Source organism: Mastigoproctus giganteus, chromosome 7 (genome assembly GCF_048544385.1).
Source record: "Mastigoproctus giganteus isolate SK-2022 chromosome 7, ASM4854438v1, whole genome shotgun sequence".
Lineage (NCBI taxonomy): Eukaryota > Metazoa > Arthropoda > Arachnida > Uropygi > Thelyphonidae > Mastigoproctus > Mastigoproctus giganteus.
This window is the reverse complement of record NC_143581.1, coordinates 8,165,109-8,188,949: the sequence shown is the minus strand read 5'-3', so window position 1 is coordinate 8,188,949 and position 23,841 is coordinate 8,165,109. Positions and strand designations below refer to the sequence as shown.

Below are 23,841 nucleotides of genomic sequence, written 5' to 3'. Positions count from 1 at the left end.
AGGGATGAAATGGGAGGGGGGTTTTTTTTTGGCTGATGCTGCATAAGCTTACTTTCTTGCATCGTATGCCTCTACTAATTCTAATGCTAATACAACTCTCCATCACTGCAGTGAGTTCATCATTTCACCCTTTGATTTTTTGCATTCATTTCGCCCTTTGAAATATTTTTTCAGCTGTCAGGAAGGTATTAGTCTGAGAGAGAAATCCAGGACTAGACTGGATATTGGTTCAGTTGGAATCCTCTTTCCTCTAATTTTCCATTCTTGTATAAGCTGGCACATTGGCTTGGAGAAAAACCTTTCCTGAGTTTTCCCTGTTCTTTTTTCATCACATTTTCTGTCAAGTAATCTAATAAACAACAATAATAGATCTGTTTTCCAGCTAGTCTAGTATAAATATTCCTGTATTATCCCAAAAAAGAACATATAACCATATATTTTTTTTTTTTGTTCTAGACCAGTGGTGGAGTGCAATTTTTCACAGTTGGTACCTGCTATCATAGATATTTGACTTAATTTTAGATAAAAATGGCAGGCCAAATAAAATGTCTGTGAGGTACACAAGGGCTAAATTTTTTTTTAGCTTTCCATGATTTTTAGGTTTATTAAAATGGTATATAATGAAAAAAATATAACATAAGCAAATATCTTCCAAAATCAAAAAAAATTTTAACTTGCTTTTCTGCTGCAAATATTCTCAATTACATACACTACTTTGAAGCATATGTGAAGAGCAAAGCTTGCACAGACTGTGCAGTTGATAAGTAAAAACCAGGCATTTCCGAATATAGCCCATTTTGAATAGCATATTGGCATTGAGTGGTTAATCACCTTCCCTGTGCTTGCCTTAAGCAGTATGCATATTTGCACATCATATGGTCAGTACTTGATGCAGTATTTGTGGCAAGTGGCAGCAGCAGTAGATGTATTGAAAATTAACAGTACCCCTCGTATTTTTTTTTATAGTATAATTTTAACCAAGCAAAATTATTGGAAACTATCCATTTGTGGCAGAATTATATGCTTCTAAAGTTCTGATGTGAGAATTGCTACTCAACCAATTTAATTACAAAAGTTTTTCAGTTTTTTTTTTTTTTTAATATATATAATTTTCAGTTCATTGCAATTACATTTCAAATAATGTGTTCATTTGTGCATTGCATTTCCTTAACATTGTCTTAATTACATCTTGTATGTCTAAAGTTTTCATTTTTAAAAATACCTGAACCACTTTAGAGCCTGCCACCAGCAAAAAACTCACTGCCTGAAGCCATGCATGTTTAAGAAACTCACTGCTTAAAAGGGTTAATCAGTATTTTTAACCTGTGATAGTGGCTGGATCAAAAATATATTTTTCAGATGTAACTATAATGTTTAGGCTTTCCACACACACCTTACAAATTACAGTGTTAGACCTAGCAGAGCAGCAATTATTTTACTGCATAAAATTACTTTATCAACTTGTATTTTTGCACAATAAACAATATCTGTGGCTTACAGGATTACAGTCATCTCTCATTCTGAAGTTAGATGTAAGTTAAATGGAAGACAGCTAAGTAATAATTGGTTAAATTTATTTACTGTTAAAATTTCAGATCATTAATAGCAAAAATAGAAAAGCTAATAATATTATTATTGGTATATGTGAAAAAAAAAAAAAAAGGGAGCGGTAAGCATCTAGTACTGAGAGTCTGTAAACTCTCCTTACAGATTAAAAATAACATTACTCCACACTGTAGCCCACATGATAATATCACTTCTAATAATAAACAGGATTTATATAGACTTTGCTTCTTAGAGGTCATGTATCTAATTTGTAAGCATTGGTATATATGTGAGTGAGGAAACTAGTATAGGCCTGAAAATGTTATGCTGCTATAGATTTTGTTTTGTGAGATAAATCTAATCCAAAAAAAAGTACCTTTCTCCGTAATTAAAATGCACTATAATTTTATCACAAGAATAGAAATTACTCTGGAACATATTAATGATGGAGAAATGTCTTCATTTTTTTTTTTGCTTAACAAATAAATGACAGTCTTCCCTTATTGCCAATATGTATTAAAAACATCATTTAACATATATATACAGGCATACCTCGATTAACGAATAGGATGCGTTCCACGAAATTACTTCGTTAAGCGAAACTTCGTTTTCAGAGGTAAAAATACTATGGCCAGAATAGGGATACGTTCCTACGTAAAGAAAATGAAAAGCTTTTTTTCGAACAAAGAAAAGTTTTATTAAATAAACAGTCAACTTACATACAAAGTGAAATCAAATTTTAAAATATGAGTCTAAAGTTGATTGTTTATGCTTTTTTTCTCTTTCATTTAACAATTGCCTATACGGAGTTATTGCATTTAACACTGATCGCTTAACAATAACACTCCTTCCTAAATCAGGATCATTTTCACTAAAAAAATTTAAAACGTTTACAATGTCATTTAAGCACCTTTTTAAATCTTTGGTTGTTAACACTTTTTCGGCAGGAACTTCTTTAACTTCGTCTTCTTTTTCTTTGTCTTTGTTGCTAACAAGGTTTTCTAAATCTTCCACTGAAAAACCATCATCTTCTGCATTCAGTAAATTTCTAACATCCTCTTCATCGACATATTTGAAACCTATTGATTGAGCCATCTGGATAACTTCATTTCTAATTTCTTGTTTTGGATGTTATTTTCTTCTTCTAGTACAACTTCTGGCCATATTTTGCACCAAACTCCATTTAAGCATTTCTTAGGGACTACTTTCCAAGAATTATCAATGTTTTCAATTGCGTTTTTAATGGTATAGTTTTAACTGTCATTTCCTCTGTATCCTCTAGTTCAGTTAAATTGCTTAATGTTCAATGCAGATAATAAGCTTTAAATGATGCTATTACTCCCTGATCCAATGGTTGAATCAGGGAAGTTGTGTTTGCTGGAAGAAACAACTTTGACAGGAATGCATGTGTCCAACGTGTTAAGATCAGTAGGATGTCCCAGAGCATTGTCTAACAACAAAAGAGCTTTTTCTTCAAAGTTGTTTTTTTGACAATACCGTTTTACTTTAGGACAAAAGTAGTTAACAAACCAATCAGTAAATAACTCCTTGGTAACCCACGCTTTTCTATTTGCTTTCCATATTACAGGTAAATTCGTTTTTATGTTACATTTTAATGCCCTCGGATTTTCTGAATGGTATAAACTAATAACAATTTTAATTTATAATCGCCAGAGGCATTTGATCCAAAGAGTAACGTTAAACGGTCTTTGACTGCTTTGAACCCAGCAACTGATTCTTCTTCAATAGAAATGAAGCTTTTTGATGGTAGTCGTTTCCAGAACAAACCACTTTCGTCAACATTGAACACCAAATTTGGTGGAAAATTTTCACGTTCAATTATTTCCTTTAGTTTTTCTGGAAACTTATTTGCAGCTTCTCCTGTTAATTTTACACTGAATCTTGGCCCGTTTTTTAAATTTCTCGAACCAACCACGAGAAGCCCCAAAAGTTTCTGTAATTTCTTCAGTTTGTTTAGATTCAGGTGATGATTAAACAAAAATAATGCTTTTTCTTGAATCACCATTTGACTTAAAGGCATATGACGTGATATATCATCTATCCATAAACTTAACATTTTCTCCATTTTTCCTAAAATTGGACTCCTTAATTTTGCCTCTGTAACATCTGTACAATTCTGAATAGACTGTTTTATTTTTTCTGATTGACTTAGTATGGTTGTTAAAGTTGATTGCGCTAATCCTAAAGAATGTGCCACGTCGGATTTTCTTTCGCCACTTTCAACACGTCGTACGATATTTAGTTTAGTTTCCAAAGAAATTGCTTTTCTTTTCTTTGATTCTGACATTTTAACTAAAAAAAAATATTTCTATTAAAATTTACAAAATCTACATTATGTAATGCTATCAAAGAACCTACGTCAATTATTGCAATGCGCCACATTGAAACAACGTCAATCATGTAAAGGAAATGGAGGACAGTTAAAAATCACGATCTGGCATACCAAGAAAACTGACAGATACGGATCGTTGCAATGCACCACACTGAAACACACCCTGTGAAGTGTAAACAACGACTAAATTAGGCGAATGCAAAACTGTTATAACGGACACACCCACAGCTCAGGAGCACTTGGGAGTACATAACGAGTTGCCGTCAGTCACCAATCGGATGATTGTCGGATGTTGGCCTTAAACTGGAATATTTTTTATGTTAAATGGGGCTTGAAATTGCGGACTTTGTTATATCAAAGCTTCGTTATCAGAGGTAATATTAACCGAGGTATGACTGTATATATGTATATGCTGTTTCTTTCTTTATACATTATGTACAATTAAAAAATTTTTAAACATTATACGGATATTTTATTTCTTAATTTTGAATATCCAAGTGTTAATATAAATAAATAAACACACACGCTGTGTTCTATTGAACAGGATTGTGCAGTAGCAGCAGCAGTACAGACCACCCAGTACAGCTTGGAGATATAGAATTAGATGAAGATCAGGCAGCTCTAGATGCCTTTCTAGCTGAAGAAGCAACAGAAGATATTGTCCTTGAAGGTATAAAATAATATTAAATATTTTTTTTGTTTATACTCAAATGGCCAAACAGTACCAGAGGAGTTTACAAGATATAAAATAAAAGAATATGCCATACTTAACTAATCTGATATGGCCACTGGAAGGCGTGATTATCACAGGCTAGAACAGTTATGAAATGACTGTTTTCTGCAAATGAGCATCAGGAAGAATTTAATAATACTTAATTTAATAATAGTAGTTACACTTCACATCACAATGTCTATTCAATTTATTACTTCAGAAAAAGGGAAGAGAAAGTTTTATTTCATTGGTCATCTGTTTTATAAGGATAAACAGATTGAAGAGAAAACACGTTGGAAGTGTGAAAAATGTCAGAACACAAAGTACTTAGCAAGAAGTTAAATATAATATCGTTAAAACGTAAGAGACCAATATGTTTCTAGCTCGACTCTTCCAACTCATCATAGAGACATACAGTTTCCAGAAGAGTATATGAAAATGTACAATGGAGAACAGATTTTACTCTTTGACTACAGACTAGCAGAGAACCAAATATTAACTGTTTTCTACAAAATGTAACCTTCTGTTATTGGCACAAAGTAACACCACTGGTACGCTGATGGAACTTTTAAAACTGTTCCATTGTTATTTCACCAATTATACATGGTTTAAAAGAAAACACATCATTGTCATTAGTGTATACACTTTTACCAGACAAATCAGAGAATACATGCAGAAATCTTCTCAGACACATTAAGAACTTAAAGCTGTCGATCTTACCACTGTCATTAAACAACAGATTTTGAGAGGTGATTAATGTATGCAAAACGGAATTTCCAAGTGCCAAACACTGAGGTAGTTTTTTTTTTTTTTTTTTTCCCAGTTTTCACAATGTATTTTTCATTCAATGCAGAGTCATGGAAACAATACAAAATAGATGTAAATTTTGCATTAAATCTCCATATCTTGGCAGTGATAGCTTTTGTACCATTACATTATTATTATTATTATTAGCCATATGGTGCAAGGAAACCTGAGGCTTATGCTGCACCAGCTAAAAAAAAAAAATTCCCGAATTACCATGAGAGAGAGAGAGAGAGAAGTAGAAAGGAATTACCAAAAAAGAGAAGAATGATGATATCCAGCAGCTCAGGACCCTGGGTGTGCCAAGCCCATACTCACCAGATGTGAGCCCCTGGGGCTACTTACAGTAGTAGAAGTGTTTGAGGTATTGTGCAACAATGCAATCGTTCCTCCAGAAACTCAAGAAGTTGTCAAACACTTTGAAGATACATGGATGGCATCCCGACAGAAGATGGCGATGAACCACCACAATTTCACATAAAATCTGGAACTTATATGACAAAACTGTGTAGAGTTTACCCAAAACCAACAATTCTGTTGAAGGGTGGCGTAGAAGGCTTGAACCAGGGGCAGACTAGGCTGCTGCCTAGGGCCCATAATTTTTTGGGGCCTGTAAAACGTTTTTATTATACATTTTTTATAGGCAGAGGACACTTTAGTTTTCAACATAATACAAGACCTGTATTTTTATATTTAGTAATAGAAGACCTTTTTTAACCCATTCAACTGTGTCCTCCATTACAATTTCAAAAAAAAAAAAAAAAAAGCATTTCACCTATTCAACCCCTCCAATAGTTCGTCTAGTTCTAACTTGAATTTATTCAAACTATACTTTCACAATGGTGGTTGGAAGCTTGTTCCAACAATCAACCACCCTTTGGCTGAAGGCAAGCTTATGTACATCTATTCTGCAACAGTCCTTCCTCAGTTTGAATTTATGCCCCTCGTGTGCATAGTCTAAGCAAGAGGATTAATTGGCATTGGGTTTTCTCAAGACATTCAAAGCCTTAAACACCTCACTCTGATCACCTCGTGGGTGCCTAGTCTCTAGACATTGCAATTTGCAGAACTGAAGCCTTTCCTGCCCAGACACAATAGGAGGGAGTATATGATGAGAGCCTTGTTGATCAATGCGGCCCTAAAGAGATTGTGCAAGGCTCAAGGGGTAGAATTTTTCTCAGTCTGGTCTGTGCTTGTTAACAGGAGAGATTGCTTCTACAGGGATCGGATACATGTAAATAGAAAGGGTGCAAGAATATTTGCTGATGCTATCAAGGCAGAGTTAGGTGGGTCAGAAAACTGCTAGCTTGGGGAGATACACGGACTAATAGATTAATGGTAGCCGCTGGCAGAGGTTAAAGTGATTCTTGTACTGCTTCTATTGAAATGCAATTGAGCAGCAGCCTGGAAAGCAAGGCAATGGGAAATTTCCAGGACTGCTGAGAGTCATGTTGTTGTTTGTTATTTGGTTTTTTGGAGCATTAGCAACTAAGGCCATATTGCTCTGGGATATGCGGTGGTCATTCCCTGACCTTTCCGCATCCTCCGTATTTGGTGGGGACGTGCTTGAACCCCGGTCTAATCAAGAAGTGTTTGCTACGCACTGCTGCTCCTTCCCACCTGGCTACGGAGGCGCTGCTGAGAGTCATAGGGGAACAAATAAATACATGGGCTGTGTTAGGGTAACTAAGAGTAGAAACAGGTGCATGTATACTTACATGTACACCAATGCTATGAGTATAGTTAATAAATTTGATGAGCTTGAAGTGCTAGTCAAGACATCAAAGGCGGATATTGTTGGGATATCAGAGACGTGGTGTCACACAGACATAAGCAGTGCAGAATTTGAATTTGAAGAGTACAATGTATACAGGAAGGATAGATGGGACAGGAAGGGAGGAGGGGTTATGCTGTTAGTTAAGAAACACATAAATCTAAGGAAGTGCATCCAATTGATGTTGGTGGACAATGCAGTGTTGAGTCTGTTTGGTGTAGCATAAGCACTGGGAAAGGAAAAATGAGATTAGGTGTGTGTTATAGGCTTAATGAATCTGATGAGTATAATGAGCAATTGTGCAGAGAAATAGTGGGTCAGTAAATCCGTGTGTCTAATAATGGGGGATTTTAATTTCCCAGAGATTGACTGCAATTTGTGGGGTTGGTCACTCACACACTAGCAAGGTTTTGTGGATTTATTGGATGATTGTTTTCAACAGCAGCATGTTTGGGAGGCAACTAGAGAGAGTAATACTCTTGATCTGATTATTAGTGATCTTTCATGCATCAAGAATCTACATATAGAGAAACCACTAGGTGGCAGTGATCACAGTGTGCTGAAGTGGGATTTACTCAAAGACGTAACTACCATCAGGAGTAAAGGGAAGGGTTTTTGCTTTTGTAAAAGCAACTACGGTGGTCTGACACAGTATTTAAATTCTATACGGTGGGACCAACTGATGATGTTACCAACAGCAAATTCAAAATGGGAAGCATTCAAAGAAATAATCTTGTAAGCTACTAGAATTTTCATACTAACTAAAAATATTGTTCAAGATTTAGGCCTAAATGGATGTCATTTGAACTTATTAGACATGTGGCAGAGAAGAAAAATGCATGGGATACATATAAATTAACATATGCCTATGATACATATAAGCTGGTCTGTAACCAAGTCACAAAGGAGGTTAGGCAGGCAAAGGCAGATCATGAGAAATCTTTGGTAAAGGATGCAAAGAAAAACAGCAAAGAGTTCTTTACTTATGTAAACTCTAGAAAGAAGGGGATGAATCAGATTGGTTTGACTGTTGATGGTGCCCCCCATAGCCGGGTGGGCAGGAGTAGCAGTGCATAGCACACGCTTGTTGATTAGACCGGGGTTTGAGCCCGGTCTAATCAACATACGGAAGTTGCAGAAAGTTCAGGGAACGAATCCAAATACAGAAGATGTGGAAAGTTCAGGGAATGACCACCGCATATCCCCGGAGCAATATGGCCTTAGTTGCTAATGCTCCTAAAAACCAAATAACAAATAAAAATAACATCAACTGTTAATGATCCTGCTCGGGTAGCTAACAAACTAATTGAATATTTTGCATCTACATTCACACATGAGTTATTCAGAGAGGGGAATGCCAGAGGTGTATTAAACTCTGGCAGTAAGCTAGATAATCTTGTAATAACTGAGAGTAAAGTGGAGGAGAAATTGTTGAAGATAAACATAAAAAAGGCACCCGGGGTGGATGGAATCTAACCAGTTATATTAAAGGAGGCAGCAAAGGAAGTAAGCAAACCCATAGCCATAATTATGAGAGCTTCCTTGGACTCAGGGGAGGTATCCATGGACTGGAAATGTGCAAATGTGACTCCAGTTCACAAAGGAGGATCAAAGGGAGACTCTGTTAATTACAGACCTGTTAGTTTAATGTCCGGGGAAATTAATGGAGGCACTGATTAAAGAAGCATTGTAGGATCATCTAGACAAGACTTCAGTTATAGCTCGGACACAGCATGAGCTTGTTAAGGGGAAGTCTTGTCTGACCAAGTTGATTGTGTACTATGATGTAGTCACAAAGGAACTGGATGCAAAGAATAATTTTGATATCATATATTTGGATCTTAGAAAGGCTTTTGATACTGTTGCACATGGAAGACTGCTGCACAAATTGGAGCAGTGTGGCATTGGAGGTAAATTGCTGCTATGGATAAAGGGAAGGTTGAGTGGGAGAAGGCAGAGAGTGGTAATCAATGGACACTGCTCTTTGTGGACTAACGTTATTAGTGGAGTTCCCCAGGGTTCAGTGTTGGGTCCATTGTTGTTTTCTGTATTCATTAATGATATTGATGATGGTATATCAGGCTTAATGTTCAAGTTTGCAGACGATACAAAGGTTGACAGGGTTGTTAATGACAGTATGCTGCTGCAACAGGATCTAGAAAAGTTGAGCAGATGGGCTGAGAGAAGGCAACTGGAGTTTAACATTGACAATGTAAAGTACTGGATATGGGAAGAAGTAACCCCAGAGTAATGTATCAATTGTGTGGTACTACACTGACAGTGATAGAGAGTGAAAAGGACCTGTGGGCAATTGTGCAGGCAGATATGAAGTTTTCTGAGCAGTGCAAACAGTCTGCAACAGTAGCTCATGGTGTCTTGTCAATTATATACAGGACTTTTTCTAGCAGTCATAAGGAGGTGATTATCCCCTGTGATTATAAGACAATGGTCAGGCCACATCTTGAGTACTGTATACAGGTCTGGAGGCCTCATTTTATGAAGGATTTGGAGCTGCTCGAATGAGTACAGAGAAGGGCAACAAGATTAGTGAATGGAACAAAGGGTTTCTCTTACAAAGAAAAGCTTAAGTTGTGCAAATTAGTGTCTGGAGACTAGGCACCTGCGAGGTGACCTGACTGAGGTGTATAAAGCCTTGAATGGTTTGAGCATGCTCAATGCTGATGGGATTCTTCCTCTTGTTCAGAATAATCACCTGAGAGTGCATAAATTCAAACTGAGGAAAGGCAGTTGTAGGATAGACGTGCTTAAGTTTGCCTTGAGCCAGCGGGTGGTTGATTGCTGGAACAAACTTCCATCTGTCGTAGAAGTTGATAGCTTTAACAGATTCATGGCAGAACTGGACAAACATTTGGAGCGAGTGAATGGGTGAAATGTGAAGGGGGTGTGGTGTTTTTTTTTTTTTGGCTGAAGCAATATAAGCTTGCTTTCTTGAATCATTTGTCCTTGCTAATGCTTCCTTGGTACGAGCACCCTTCATTCCCCTTCTCTGTACCCATTCCAGAATCTCTACATCCTAAAATGAGGGCTCCAGACCTGTATGCAGTACCCAAGATGTGACCTGAACATTGCCTTATACAAGAGGATAATTATCTTCTTATCCCTACTAGCAAAATTCCTGTACGTCATCAACAAAACCCTGTGAGCTGTCCTGGCAGCCTACCTGCACTGCTGTGAGAACTTCATATCTGACTGATCATCTAATATAATAATATCTGATTCCTGCCCTTCATGAGGTGGGGGAGGACACAACTTATGCAAATAACTTTGCATAAGTTGTGTACAAAGTTTACAAACTTATACAATTTGTTCCTGCACTTTTTTTTTTTTTTTATGTAAACCCCAAACATGAGAGGTATTAGAACCTATAATACTTAGTAATGTGCTTGGGTTGGAGGTTGAGATTTTCTATTCAATCAATTCCCAAGAAAGGAAGGAAAAACCCTCTCTTCCAGTTTATTTTTATTTATTTTTTATGAAAATCCCAAACATGAGAGGTATTAGAACCTGTAATGCATGGGTTGGAGGTTGAGAAGGCGAAAGACGATATTTGTTTACATTAGACTTGAACTTCTGTAGACTGTAGTTTTCAGGAAATATGTATGAAGGAAAGTTGTTCCAGAAAACGGTGGTTGAATGAATAAACGAGGAAGATGAAAAGTTGGACAGCCAATGGATGTTGGCTTGTGGCGGCATGCGTTCAGACTATTTTGAAAGAGAGAGAGAGAGAGAGAGAGAGAGAGAGAGCGGGAATTATAGAAGTCAATTCAGAAGAACAGTGCCCATGGAAGAAGAGGCATGCAGCAGAAACAGTACGTCTATGAGACAGCAAGTGGAGAGACTCTGTTAGAGATGAATCATTAATTAATCTAACTGCCCTCTTCTGAATGGAATCAAGAAGTCTGAGAGAGGTTTTGGGGGCACCACCACAGATATGGGAACAATATTCCATGGCAGGGCGGATTTGTGATTTATACAGAGTGAGCAGATGTTTGTAAGAAAAGTAACCCGAGAGCGAAAGAGAAAACCAAGTTTTTTAGATGCAGAGGAAGCAATATTTGTAATGCGCTTGTGCCAAGAGAGATTAGAAGTTTGAAGGTGGACAGTAAAAGGATGCTGACTGGTTGCGGCACATGTTCGGACTGGTTTGGAAGAGAGAGCAGGAATTATAAAAGCCAATTCAGAAGAACAGTTCTTATGAAAGTATCTATAGAAAAGAAATGCAGCAGAAACAGAACATCTATGAGAGAGAGAGAGAGAGAGAGAGAGAGAGAGAGAGAGAGAGAGAGAGAGAGAGAGGTAATTAATTAACCTAACTGCCTTCCTTTGAATGGAATCTAAAAACCTGAGGGAGGTTTTAGATGTGGAAACAGTATTCCATGGTAGTGCAGATTTGAATTTTGTACAGAGTGAGAGCTGTTTTGAAAAAAAAATAATGCTGATAATGAAAGAGAAAACCCAGCTTTTTAGTTGCAGAGGAAGCAATATTTGTGATGTGCTTATGCCAAGACAGATTAAGTCAGGGCAATCTTTAATTGAGATATGTGATCGTGTCTAGAAATCTGAGTGTCATCAAAGAAAAGCATAGGAGGAGAAAAAACTTTTTTGTGAGATATATATATAAGACAGGTCTAAGTTTTAGAAGGTTTGAAATCAACCAACTTATCTTTGTTCCACTAGAGAAGTAACTGGAGATCAGCATTTAGAGAACTGGTAGTAGATATTCGAGAAGTTGAAACTGTTTCTACAGGGCAAGGTTTTTCAAACTGGAAAGTGAAATGCAGTGTGCTAGAGAAAGGGAATAAAGCACATGGCAATTATATAGTACCTCACTATGTGCTTTGAAGCACAAATTGTATTAAATGTACAAAATGTTTCTGATTGTAAGCTATATATTTTTTAAGCTCATCCATTAAAAAAATTTTTTTTTTTTTTATTTATAGGAACAAGTGAAATATCAAGTGTCAGTGACAACACTGAGGTGACATTGCAAAAAGAAGTAAAGGAAGAAAGCAGTTCCAGTAATGTTGCATCATGAATATTGCAGTATAAGCTTGAATCATTCTTCCAAATGAAAAATCCTAACCAATGTTTACATTCCATGTAAAATAATGTTAAACTGGTTGTTGTTGTTGTTGTTGTTGTTATTTATATAAATTTTAATAATTTTATGCAGTTTGTTGACTTTAGCGTAAAATGTGAATAATTTATACTGATGACAATAAATAATATAGTATAAAATCCATAGGAAATAATTCCTATCTTATAACATTGTAATTTGATTTGGGGAAGAGGAAAGTGTAAAGCAAATGGTAACTGGCGATGGTTTAATGCTTTACCTTTTATTTGTCATTTGGAATATACCTTTATTAGTTATCACAAGGGTTTGAGAAATACAAGAAAAATCTACTTACCACTTAACCAAATCGACTTGCCCATACATATATTTTTATGAAATTTAAATTTCTTCATAGTGCCATTGCTATATCAAGGTATTACTGATACTGTTGGATTAGTTTTGTTTGAAAATTAAGATATTAATTCTCATTTTCCTTGGTAATTTTCTGAACTTTACACAATACAACATTCTTATACATATGCTTATAAGAGTCACTCAAAAAGTTGTCTTGATAATAAGGAAACAATGTAGCCTAACTGTTTATTTTTCCATCAGTATATATCCTCTTGAATTCAATACATCCCTCCATTTTGGGGGCAAAGAGGAAATACTTGAAGAAAAAGACTTCTGATCTCTGAAAAAGCCATTTATAGCTTCTTTGAGATTGTTATTGCTTGAAAATTGATGCCCGCACTGGTATTTCTTCAGATTTCTCAAGAGGAAATAATTTCTAGAGGCCACATCTGGACAATATGGTGAGAGGTTTAACTTCTGGAATCTGCAATCACTCTGAACAGCAATTTCTTTATGGGTTTTGTGTACAGGAGCATTGTTATGAAGCTAGATGCCTTGTGTCAGTTTCCTTCTTCTCTGGTCCTTTATAGCCCTCTTAAATTTTTGAGAAATGGTATAGGCATTTCCAATGATCGTTTTCTTATGCAACATGTAGTTATCAAAAGAATTCTGTATTCTAAAAACAAAAAGGTGGCCTTAATCTTCCCAGCAGAGGGTTAAGTCCTGAATTTTTTGACCCATGGTATTTCCATTGTGTGGACTCTTGTCTGGATGCCAGTAATGAATCAAATTTTATTTAGTATCAGAAGAGGCAGCCTTCATGAATAGTTTTTGATCCAGTCCCTTCTTTTTTCAAATTTGATGACGACCCAATCCAGTTTTGTAACATTAATTTTCCTTTGGTGAGACTACTTTAAATCCCTTCTGCTCTTCTGTACTTCACCTGTATTGTGCTGGAACTGAACAACTACGATAGAAACATTTGAGTATTATAAAACTAGAATTTTTTTTATACATCACAATATGTGATAATCTGAAAATTTAGTATGATTTCATAGTTCAGGATATGATGTTGCTTAATATACTGAATTGATAAATACAGAAGCTGCTTTTCTCTTTCAGTGGTAATTTTGAAAGTTTCTGGTATGAAATTAGAAAGTCATTGATGTTTTGTTTTTAATTGCATCTCTCTATTTGAGGCAAGGTAGGAGAAAATTATAAATCTATAGTATTAGCATTGGAAAGACCTCTCATTATAAGAATTACTGTAACTGAATATAACATAGAATATAGTAGCTGGTTTCCTTCTTAGAGGTACAGCATATTTACTCGACAGTTTCTAGTGGAAAATTAGTATGAAATTTAATATCACACAGTTTTTACAGTTTGTTTGTTGAATGTCAGCTCCCCCCCCCGGACCATTAGTTTAACGTGTTTAACACTCATCACAGTCTAAAAAACTGCAGAGACTGTGAAGAAATTAGGCACCAATTCAGCGTTCTGATGGGCACCTATGAGAGTTTCAGGTGTAGGGTAGACGCCCTCGAAGAAATTAATATGAGGGGTCCATCAAGCTCTCAGCTGCCAAACTCAACGCCAGAGCTCACTTCTGTGCATCAGGCAGCACAGTGGCAATCTCCAAGGCAGAATACACTAGTCCCACAGGAGCTAGTTATTGTCGGTAACTCTATTGTCAGGTAGATGGGAATATACTATGCAAAAGGTATAGGTGGAACAGGACCAGGGTATGTCTGCCAGTGGCAAAAGTTGATGACGGGTAGAGCAGATATCATTTTTTAAAGGCACAAAAGGTGATATTGTTGTACACATTAGCACTAATGACCTTAAGAGTAAGAGATCTGCAGATTTACTTAACAAGTACAGGTCAATGCTGAAAAAAAGTCATGAGTTAGGGTTAAATTTGAAAGTCTGCAATTCTGCCCAGACACGATAGGAGAGAATATTGAAGAACTTAAATTTTGCACACTGGTGTGCAAAACTTAAGGACCAACACTATTTCTAAAGGTTTACAACCACAAAATCTTTACTTAAGGTACTCTTTACTGATGAGATTAGATTCAGTCTCAGCAGCTATTCTGGACGTCAGCTAATCTGGCGAGAGGTTGGCACATGGTATCATCCCGCAAACATCACTGAAAGGGATCGATATGGTGGTCGAGGTGTTCTCGTCTGGAGAGGCTTTATCTTGGGTGGACGTACACAACTCCATATAAATGGGAAATTGTGGGAACGAGGTTGAAAAATATGTAATTAATGATATTGAAATTTCGCAAGATTATTTAATGAAAAACATTTCGAGCCTACAGGCCAGTAAGGCTCCTGGAGTTGATGGAATATACCCTATAATCTTAAGGGAGGTGGCAGTGAGTGCATTGAACCATTGAGGCTAATTATGCAAGCATCATTAGACTCTAGGGAGATTCCGTTGGATTGGAAAAGTGCCACTGTATCTCCCATACATAAGGGTGGTTCTAAGAGTGAAGTGAGAAATTATCGACCTGTCAATCTGACTTCAGTGGTAGGGAAAATCATGGAGGCAATGATCAAGGGTGGAAATCAGGATCAGTTGGATAGAATTGAAATTCTCAAGGATACTCGGCATGGTTTTGTAAAGAGAAAATCATGTTTAACAAATCTGGTTCACAATTTTGAAAGGGTCACTCATGAGCTGGATTTAGGGAATAATTTCGACATTGTTTATTTAGATTTCAGCAAAGCTTTTGACTCAGTCCCACATGAGCGGTTGGCTTATAAGCTGGAACAGGTTGGAATCATTGGGAAAATCCTTAGATGGATAGCAGGATGGCTTCAGGGCAGGAGGCAGAGGGTTGTGATAAATGGCTATTCCTCAGATTGGGTTGATGTAAGAAGTGGGGTTCCCCAAGGATCAGTATTAGGACCACTGTTGTTTTTAATTTTCATAAACGACATTGATGAAGGGATAGAGGGCATGATATATAAATTTGCAGATGATGTTAAAATTGGTAGAGTAGTTAATGATCACTGTCAAGCTGAGCTTCTTCGGAGAGACCTAGCTAGACTTCAGGAATGGTCAGAAAAATGGTAGCTATGCTTTAATCTAACGAAGTGTAACGTATTACACCTGGGAAACAGTAATCCAAAAATTACTTATTCACTTGGTGGAGTTCAACTTAACCCGGTACTGGAGAAAAGGGACTTGGGTGTTACGATATGGTCAGACATGAAATTCTCTGAGCATTGTAAACAGGTTACAAGGAAGGCCTATGGTGTCCTGTTGATGATCTATCGAACTTTTGCAAGTAGAGATAGGGACGTGATAATCCCATTATATAAGGCTTTTGTTTAGCCACACTTGGAATACTGTGTTCAAGTATGGAGACCGCACCTAAAGAAAGACATCGAGCTTCTTGAAAGGGTGCAAAAATGGGTAACTTGCCTGATGAGATCGGCAAAAGGGCGTCCTTATAAAGAAAGACTTTGAATATGTGGGTTGCAGAGTTTGGAAACTAGACCTTAGAGGAGATTTGATTGAGGTGTTTAAGACTCTGAGAGGCATCAGTAAAATGAATGTGGATGAAATTTTCAAGATTATAAATGATGCTAGAACTAGGGGACAAATTAAAGTTACGGGGGGGAGATGTTTAGATTGGACTGCAGGAAGTTTTATTTTAGCCAGCAAGTTATAAATTACTGGAATAAATTGCCTACATTGGTAGAGGCTGACAGTTTGGGGAAATTCAAAGGTCATCTGGATAGTACCTTCGGGTGAGGGAAACGCATAGGATGATAGGTTTAATTTCCTTTTCTCTTATTAATTATTATTATTTTTTTTTATCATTGTTTCCTTTTCTTTTATTAATTATTATTTTTTTTTTTTATCATTGTTTCATTCGGTTTTTTTTTTGGCTGGTGCAGCATAAGCCATAGGCTTTCTTGCACCATGCGGCCATTACTAATATTGGAAGGCGGTACTGTAACTGGTGCAAGCTACTGTACTGTGGTAATCCTTCCCCAGGTGCATCTGTTCCGAGATGCCATTGGCCCCGAGTTCGTATTTATGGATGATAATGCCACACCCCATCGCACTGCAGCTGTTGATATGCTTTTGGAAAGTGAGGACATTGTTCGTATAGATTGGCCTGCCCATTCCACCGATCTAAATCCCATCGATCACATATGGGACACTCTGGGTAGACACCTAGCGGCACGTCAACACCCACCAGAAAATGTTAACCAGCTGAAGATGGTGCTGACAGAGGAATGGATGATGTTACTGCAAGAACTTATCAACAACATTGTTCTAAGTATGGACAGGCGGTGCAAAGCCTGCATCGACATTAGGGATCGCCATATCTCCTACTGAGGACCACCTCTTCCCTTTGTTCCATCTCTGGCAGTGATGCATCTGTATCATTGCAGCCAGTGCTATGTTTTGAATAAAGTCCCTCTGTACCATTTTGTTTTCATTGTTGTGTCGGTGTAGTTTCCTTCATTTCTGTACCTCACGAGATTCCTTTGGTGTATGCTTTTCCCATATCCAGGCCACTCCTGTGAGAAGTTACAGGTGAAAACCTGACTGATCTTTAAATTTTGCACACCAGCGCAAAATTTAATGAGCCTTATCAATCAATTCGCCCCTGGAGAGATTATGCAAGCTCACGGGGTAGAATTTTTTTCACTGTGGTCTGTGATGCAATGGAGGCAGTGTTAGGTGGGTCAGAAAACTGCTAGCTTGGGGGGGGGAATTCACAGACTAAAAGATTAACAGTAGTCCCAGGCAGAGGCGAAAGTGATTCTTCCACTCCTATTGGAATGAGCAGCAACCTAGAGAGCAAGTTGTTGGGGATTTCAAGTGTTACTGAGAGTCATCATGGAACAAGTAAATACATGGGCTGTGTTACGGTAACTAAGAGTAGAAACAGATGCATGTACACCAATGCTAGGAGTATAGTAAATAAATTTGATGAATTTTAAGTGCTGATCAAGGCATCAAAGGCAGATATGTTGTCACACAGATATAAGCAGTGCAGAATTGGAATTTTGGGAGTACAATGCGTACAGAAAGGATAGACAGGGTAGGAAGGGAGGAGGGGTTATGCTGTTAGTTAAGAAACAATCTAAGTGCATCCGGTGGACAATGCAATGTTGAGTCAGTTTGGCGTGACATAAACATTGGGAAAGGGAAAATGACAGTAGGAGTGTGCTATAGGCCTAATGACTCTGATGAGTACAACGAACAGTTCTGCAGAGAAATAGAATGGGCCAGTAAATCAGAATGTCTTGTGTAATGGGGGATTTTAACTATCCAGATATTGATTGGAACTTGCTGATTGGTCACTCGCACACTAGCAAGACTTTTGTGGATTTATTGGAGGATTGTTTTAGCATTAGCATTAGCATTAGTAGAGGCATATGATGCAAGAAAGCAAGCTTATTCAGCATCAGCCAAAAAAAAAAAAAAAAAACCCTCTCCCATTTCACCCCTCCGTTCGTTCGAAATACCTGTCCAGTTGAGCTTTAAATTTGTTTAGGCTATCAACTTCAACAACAAGTGATGGAAGTCGGTTCCACCAACCAACCACCCGCTGGCCAAAGGCAAATTTCCGCACATCTATCCGACATCCGTCCTTCCTCAATTTGAATTTATGCCCTCTGAGGTGATTATTCTGAGAAAGATGAAGAATCCCATTGGCATTGAGCATGCTCAAACCATTCAAAGCCTTATACACCTCTATCAGATCAGATCACCTCGCCGGTGCCTAGTCTCCAGACTCTGTAATTTGCAAAACTTAAGCCTTTCTTCGTAAGAGCAACCCTTTGTTCCATTTACTAATCTTGTTGCCCTTCTCTGTACCCGTTCCAGCAGCTCTACATCCTTCTTGAAATGAGGCCTCCAGACCTGTATACAGTACTCAAGATGTGGCCTAACCATTGCCTTATACAAGGGAATAATCACCTCCTTATCCCTGCTAGAACAATTCCTGTATATCATTGACAAGACACCATGAGCTACTCTTGCAGCTCGTCTGCACTGCTCAGAGAACTTCATATCTGCCTGCACAATTACCCCCAGGTCCTTTTCATTCTCCACCACTGTCAGTGTAGTACCGCAGAGTTGATACATTGCTCTGGGGTTACTGTTACCCATATGTAGTACTTTACATTTGTCAATGTTAAACTTCATTTGCCACCTCTCAGCCCATCTGTTCAACCTTTCCAGATCCTGTTGCAGCAGCATAGCGTCAGTAGTGTCCTTAACGACCCTGCCAACCTTTGTATCATCTGCAAACTTAGACATTAAACTTGATATCCCATCATCAATATCATTCATAAACACCGAAAACAACAATGGACCCAACACTGAACCTTGAGGAACTCCACTAATAACATTAGTCCATGTTGAGCAGTGTCCATTGATTACCACTCTCTGTCTTCTGCCACTCAACCATCCCCTTATCCATAGCAGCAATTTGCCTCCAATGCCACACTGCTCCAATTTGTGCAGCAGTCTTCCATGTGCAACAGTATCAAAAGCCTTTCTAAGATCCAAATATATAATATCAAAGTTATTCCCTGCATCCAGTTCTTTTGTGACTACATCATAGTATCCAATCAAATTGGTCAGGCAAGACCTGCCCTTAACAAAACCATGCTGCGTCTGAGCTATAACTGAATTCTTGTCTAGATGATCCTGCAGTGCTTCTTTAACCAGTGCCTCCATTAATTTACCTGGAACAGAAGTTAAACTAACAGGTCTATAATTACTTGTGTCAGCCTTTGATCCTCCTTTGTGAATTGGGGTTACATTTGCACATCTCCAGTCTATGGGTACCTCCCCTGAGTCCAAAGAAGCTCTCATAATTATGGCTAGGAGTTTGCATACTTCCTTTGCTGCCTCATTTAATATAACTGGATAGATCCCATCCACCCCAGGTGCCTTTTTTATGTTTATCCTCAACAATCTCTCCTCCACTTTCCTCTCAGTTATTACAAAATCATCCAGCTCACTGCCAATGTTTACTTTACCTACATCATTCTCCTTCCTGAATAACTCCTCATGCGTGAATGTAGATGCAAAATACTCGTTTAGATTGTTAGCCACCTGAGCAGGATCCTCAACTGTTGAACCATCAATATCCAGTGGACCAATCTGATTCATCCCTTTCCTTCTCGAGTTCAAGTATGTAAAGAACTCCTTTCTGTTTTTCTTTGCATCCTTTGCCAAGGATTTTTCGTAGTCTGCCTTTGCCTGCCTAATCTCCTTTGTGACTTGGTTACAGACCAACTTATATCTATCATAGGCTTCCATGTCACCCATTAATTTGTATGTATCCCATGCATTTTTCTTCTCTGCCACATGTCTCATTAGTCCATCTGACAACCATTTAGGCCTAAACCTTGAACAATATTTCTTAGTTGGTATGTAAAGCCTGGTAGCCACCAAGATTAGTTCCTTGAATGCTTCCCATTTTGAGTTTGCTGTTGGTAACATCATCAGTTGGTCCCACTGTATAGAATTTAAATACTGTCTCAGACCATCATAGTCGCCTTTACGAAAACAAAAACCCTTCCCTTTACCTCTGATGGTAGTTACCTCCTTGAGTAAATCCCACTTCAACACACTGTGATCACTGCCACCTAGTGGTTCATTTATCTGCAGGTTCTTAATGCATGAAGAATCACTACTGATAATCGGATCAAGAGTATTGCTCCCTCTTGTTGCCTCACGAACATGCTGATGTAGAAAACAATCATCCAATAAATCCACAAAAGCCTTGCTAGTGTGCGAGTGACCAACCCACAAATTCCAGTCAATATCTGGGAAATTAAAATCCCCCATTATAAGACTCTGATTTACTGGCCCACTCTATTTCCCTGTACAATATATTATTATACTCATCAGAGTCATTAGGCCTATAGCACACTCCTACTCTCAATTTTGATTTCCCTATGCTTATGTCACACCAAACTGACTCGACACTGCCCTGTCCATCGATGTCAACTGGCTTCACTTCCTTTGACTTTATGTGTTTCTTAATTAATAGCATAACCCCTCCTGTCCTGTCTATCCTTTCTATATACATTGTATTCCCCAAATTCCAGTTCCGCATTACTTATATCTGTGTGACACCACGTCTCTGATATCCCAACAATATCTGCCTTTGATGTTTTGAGCAATACCTCAAATTCATCAAATTTATTTACCAAACTCCTAGCATTGGTGTACACGCAGGTATACATGCACCTGTTTCTATTCTTAGCTACCCTAACACAACCCATGTGTTTACTTGTAACGCAATGACTACCAGCAGTCTCTGAAATATCCTGCATCTTGTTTTTCAGACTTCTGCTCATTTGAATAGAAGCAGTGCAAGAATCACTTCCACCTCTGCCAGTGGCTACTGTTAATCTATTAGTCCTTGTATCCCCCCCCAACTAGCAGTTTTCCGACCCACCTAACACTGCCTCGACAGCATCAGCAAAAATTCTTGCACCCTTTCTATTTAAGTGTATCCCATCCCTGTAGAAGCAATCTCTCCTGTTAACAAGTACAGTCCAGGCTGAAAAAAATTCTACCCCTTGAGCCTTGCACAATCCCTCCAGGGCCGAATTGATCGACAAGGCTCTCATCATATACTCCCTCCTATCGTGTCTGGGCAGAATTGCAGACACTTTCAAGTTCAACCCTAATTCACGGCTTTTTTTCAACAGTGACCTGTACTTGCTAAGTAATTCCGCCGGTCTCCTACTCTTAATATCATTAGTATCATTAGTTTTCCTTAGTATCATGTTCGAGGGGCAACCAGAGGGAGTAATACTCTTGATCTGATTATCAGCAATGATGATTCATACATTAAGAATTTGCAGATAAAGGAACCACTAGGTTGACAGTGATCAGTCTACTGATGTGGGATTTACTTAAAGATGTAACTATCACAAGGGTAAAGGGAAGAGTTTTTGTTTTCGTAAAGGTGACTACAGTGGTCTCAGACAGTTTTTAAATTATGTACAGTGGGATCAACTGATGATGTTAAAAACAGCAAATTCTAAATGGGAAGCTTTCAAGGAATCTTGGAAGCTACTAGGCTTTTCATACCAACTAAGAAATACTGTTCAAGATTTAAACCTAAATTTAAATCTTCCAAGATTCCTTGAAAGCTACTAGGCTTTTCATACCAACTAAGAAATACTGTTCAAGATTTAAGCCTAAATGGATGAACTAATGAGGCTCATGGCAGAGAAGAAAACTGCATGGGATGTATATAAATTATCAGGTGACACAGAAGCCTATGGCAGATATAAGCTAGTCTGTAATCAAGTCACAATTGGGCCCATTGTTTTATGTATTTATCAATGACATCGATGAAGGTATATCATGCTTAATGTCCAAGTTTGCAGATAATACAAAGGTTGGCAGGGTTGTTAATGATAGTAAAGACAGTATGCTATTGCAAAGGATCTAGAAAAGTTAGGCATATGGACTGAGAAGTGGCAACTGAAGTTTAACATTGACAAATGCAAAGTACTGCTTATGGGTAGCAGTAACCCAAAAGAGACATACCGATTGTGTGTACTATGCTCAGGGAGAATGAAAAAGACGGAGTAATTGTGCATGTATGGAGTTTTGTCAGTGATATATAGGAATTTTGCTAGAAGAGACAAGGAGGTGATTATACCTTTGTATAAGGGAATGGTCAGGCCACACCTTGAGTACTTTGTACAGGTCTGGAGGCCTTATTTTAATTTTAGAAAGGATGTAGAGTTGCTAGAATGAGTACAGAGAAGGGCAACAAGATTGGTGAGAGCAACAAAGGGATGCCTTACCAAGAGAGGTTTAAATTCTGCAAGTTGTAGCAACTGGAGACTAGGCACCTGTGAGGTGATCTGATTGAGGTGTACAAGGCCTTGAATTCTTTGAGCAGGCTCAATGCTGGTGGGATAATTCCACTTTGATTTTATGAAGTGGCTGATTCCAGTAACCACTGATAACATTGTGGTGTGGTGCCTACTGTGAAATTTAACACAACTGAAAAACTGTACAGCAAAAATAATACCTAAAGCAGAATCACATAGTTTGCACACCTATATTAAGTGTCTGATAAACATAACCAGGCTTCTAGTACAAATTCTTCACAATCTAGATGGAATTGACAAAAGTTAGTTTCCAGGTGGATGTGGAATAATAAAGATATAAAAAGCTTCTAGAATAGCCCTTTGCAATAAACCCAAGACACATGATGAGGTTAAAACCTCAGTGTTTATACTTTGCTTGCTAGCATTAAATTCACATAATGCTAATTTCCCAGTGCAGTCAATGTCACCAAGCCTCATGCTATCACACTGGACAATTCACTGATAAAATATACGAAAATTAAAAAGATATTAAATTTATTTTTGTAATTAACTTTTAGCTGTATATTAAATTAAATGTAAATAGTATTACTGAGAAAGCACAAGATATGACAAATTAATGGAAATTTCAAGATTTACTTGAATTTGCTCTATCATGTCTGAAAAAACTAGTGACTGACATAAAAGTAATTTTTAAATTGCCATTGTACAATTAAGACTATAATTGGAAAGTGTATTAGTCAATTAAAAATTATAATAAATTTATTTATTCAAAAATAACAGATGATGCAACAGCACTAACTTGATTGCAATACTGGTTTTATATTCCCCATTTGGTAAGGAAGATGTTAATATTATTATTATTATGCTATTCATCACTAAGTTTTGATATGTTTCACTTTGAACCTATCATAAAGATGCCAAACTATTTTAAAAGGAATGTCAAACTCGGGCACACCCCCCCCCCCAGGTCTAAAATAACTTGGCCCATGGAACACACGAACAGTTCTAGAGGACTTTGGCCTCACTGGTGTGCATACCATTACTAAGAAAAATGTATTAAGTATTTTCATTTATTTCCCTTTGCATAAAAATGATCTCATGACAATTGCTTATGATGGTTTGTACAAACCATGAATTTTATTTAAATTTCATATATTAGTGTATCTTTAAGTGTCACCATTAGTCATGTGCCTATTTTAGACAAACTTAATAGTGTCCTTGAGAAAGGGATAATATGATTTTAACACTTTCTACATAAATAATCCAGTTTTTGAAATGGCAATGTTCTTTTTTTAAGCTATAATGTTTTATTACAAAGAGCTCATTGAGCCTCACTGTTATCTAACTTGGCATCTCTTACTGGT

At 37.5% G+C, this 23,841-nt stretch overlaps 1 protein-coding gene across 2 annotated transcripts in view; it reads left to right on the top strand.

The window, feature by feature from the left end:
* The window catches only part of Dysb (dystrobrevin binding protein dysbindin), an 82,962-nt gene extending 70,664 nt beyond the window's left edge, over positions 1 to 12,298 (top strand). For both annotated transcript variants that reach the window (XM_090378636.1, XM_090378635.1), the window contains 2 exons: positions 4,443 to 4,568; positions 12,150 to 12,298. In XM_090378636.1, the coding sequence (XP_090234762.1) occupies positions 4,443 to 4,568; positions 12,150 to 12,244 (221 nt within the window). In that variant the 3' untranslated portion in view covers positions 12,245 to 12,298. The remainder of the gene's footprint in view (positions 1 to 4,442; positions 4,569 to 12,149) is intronic.
* The last annotated feature ends 11,543 nt before the right edge of the window (positions 12,299 to 23,841 follow it).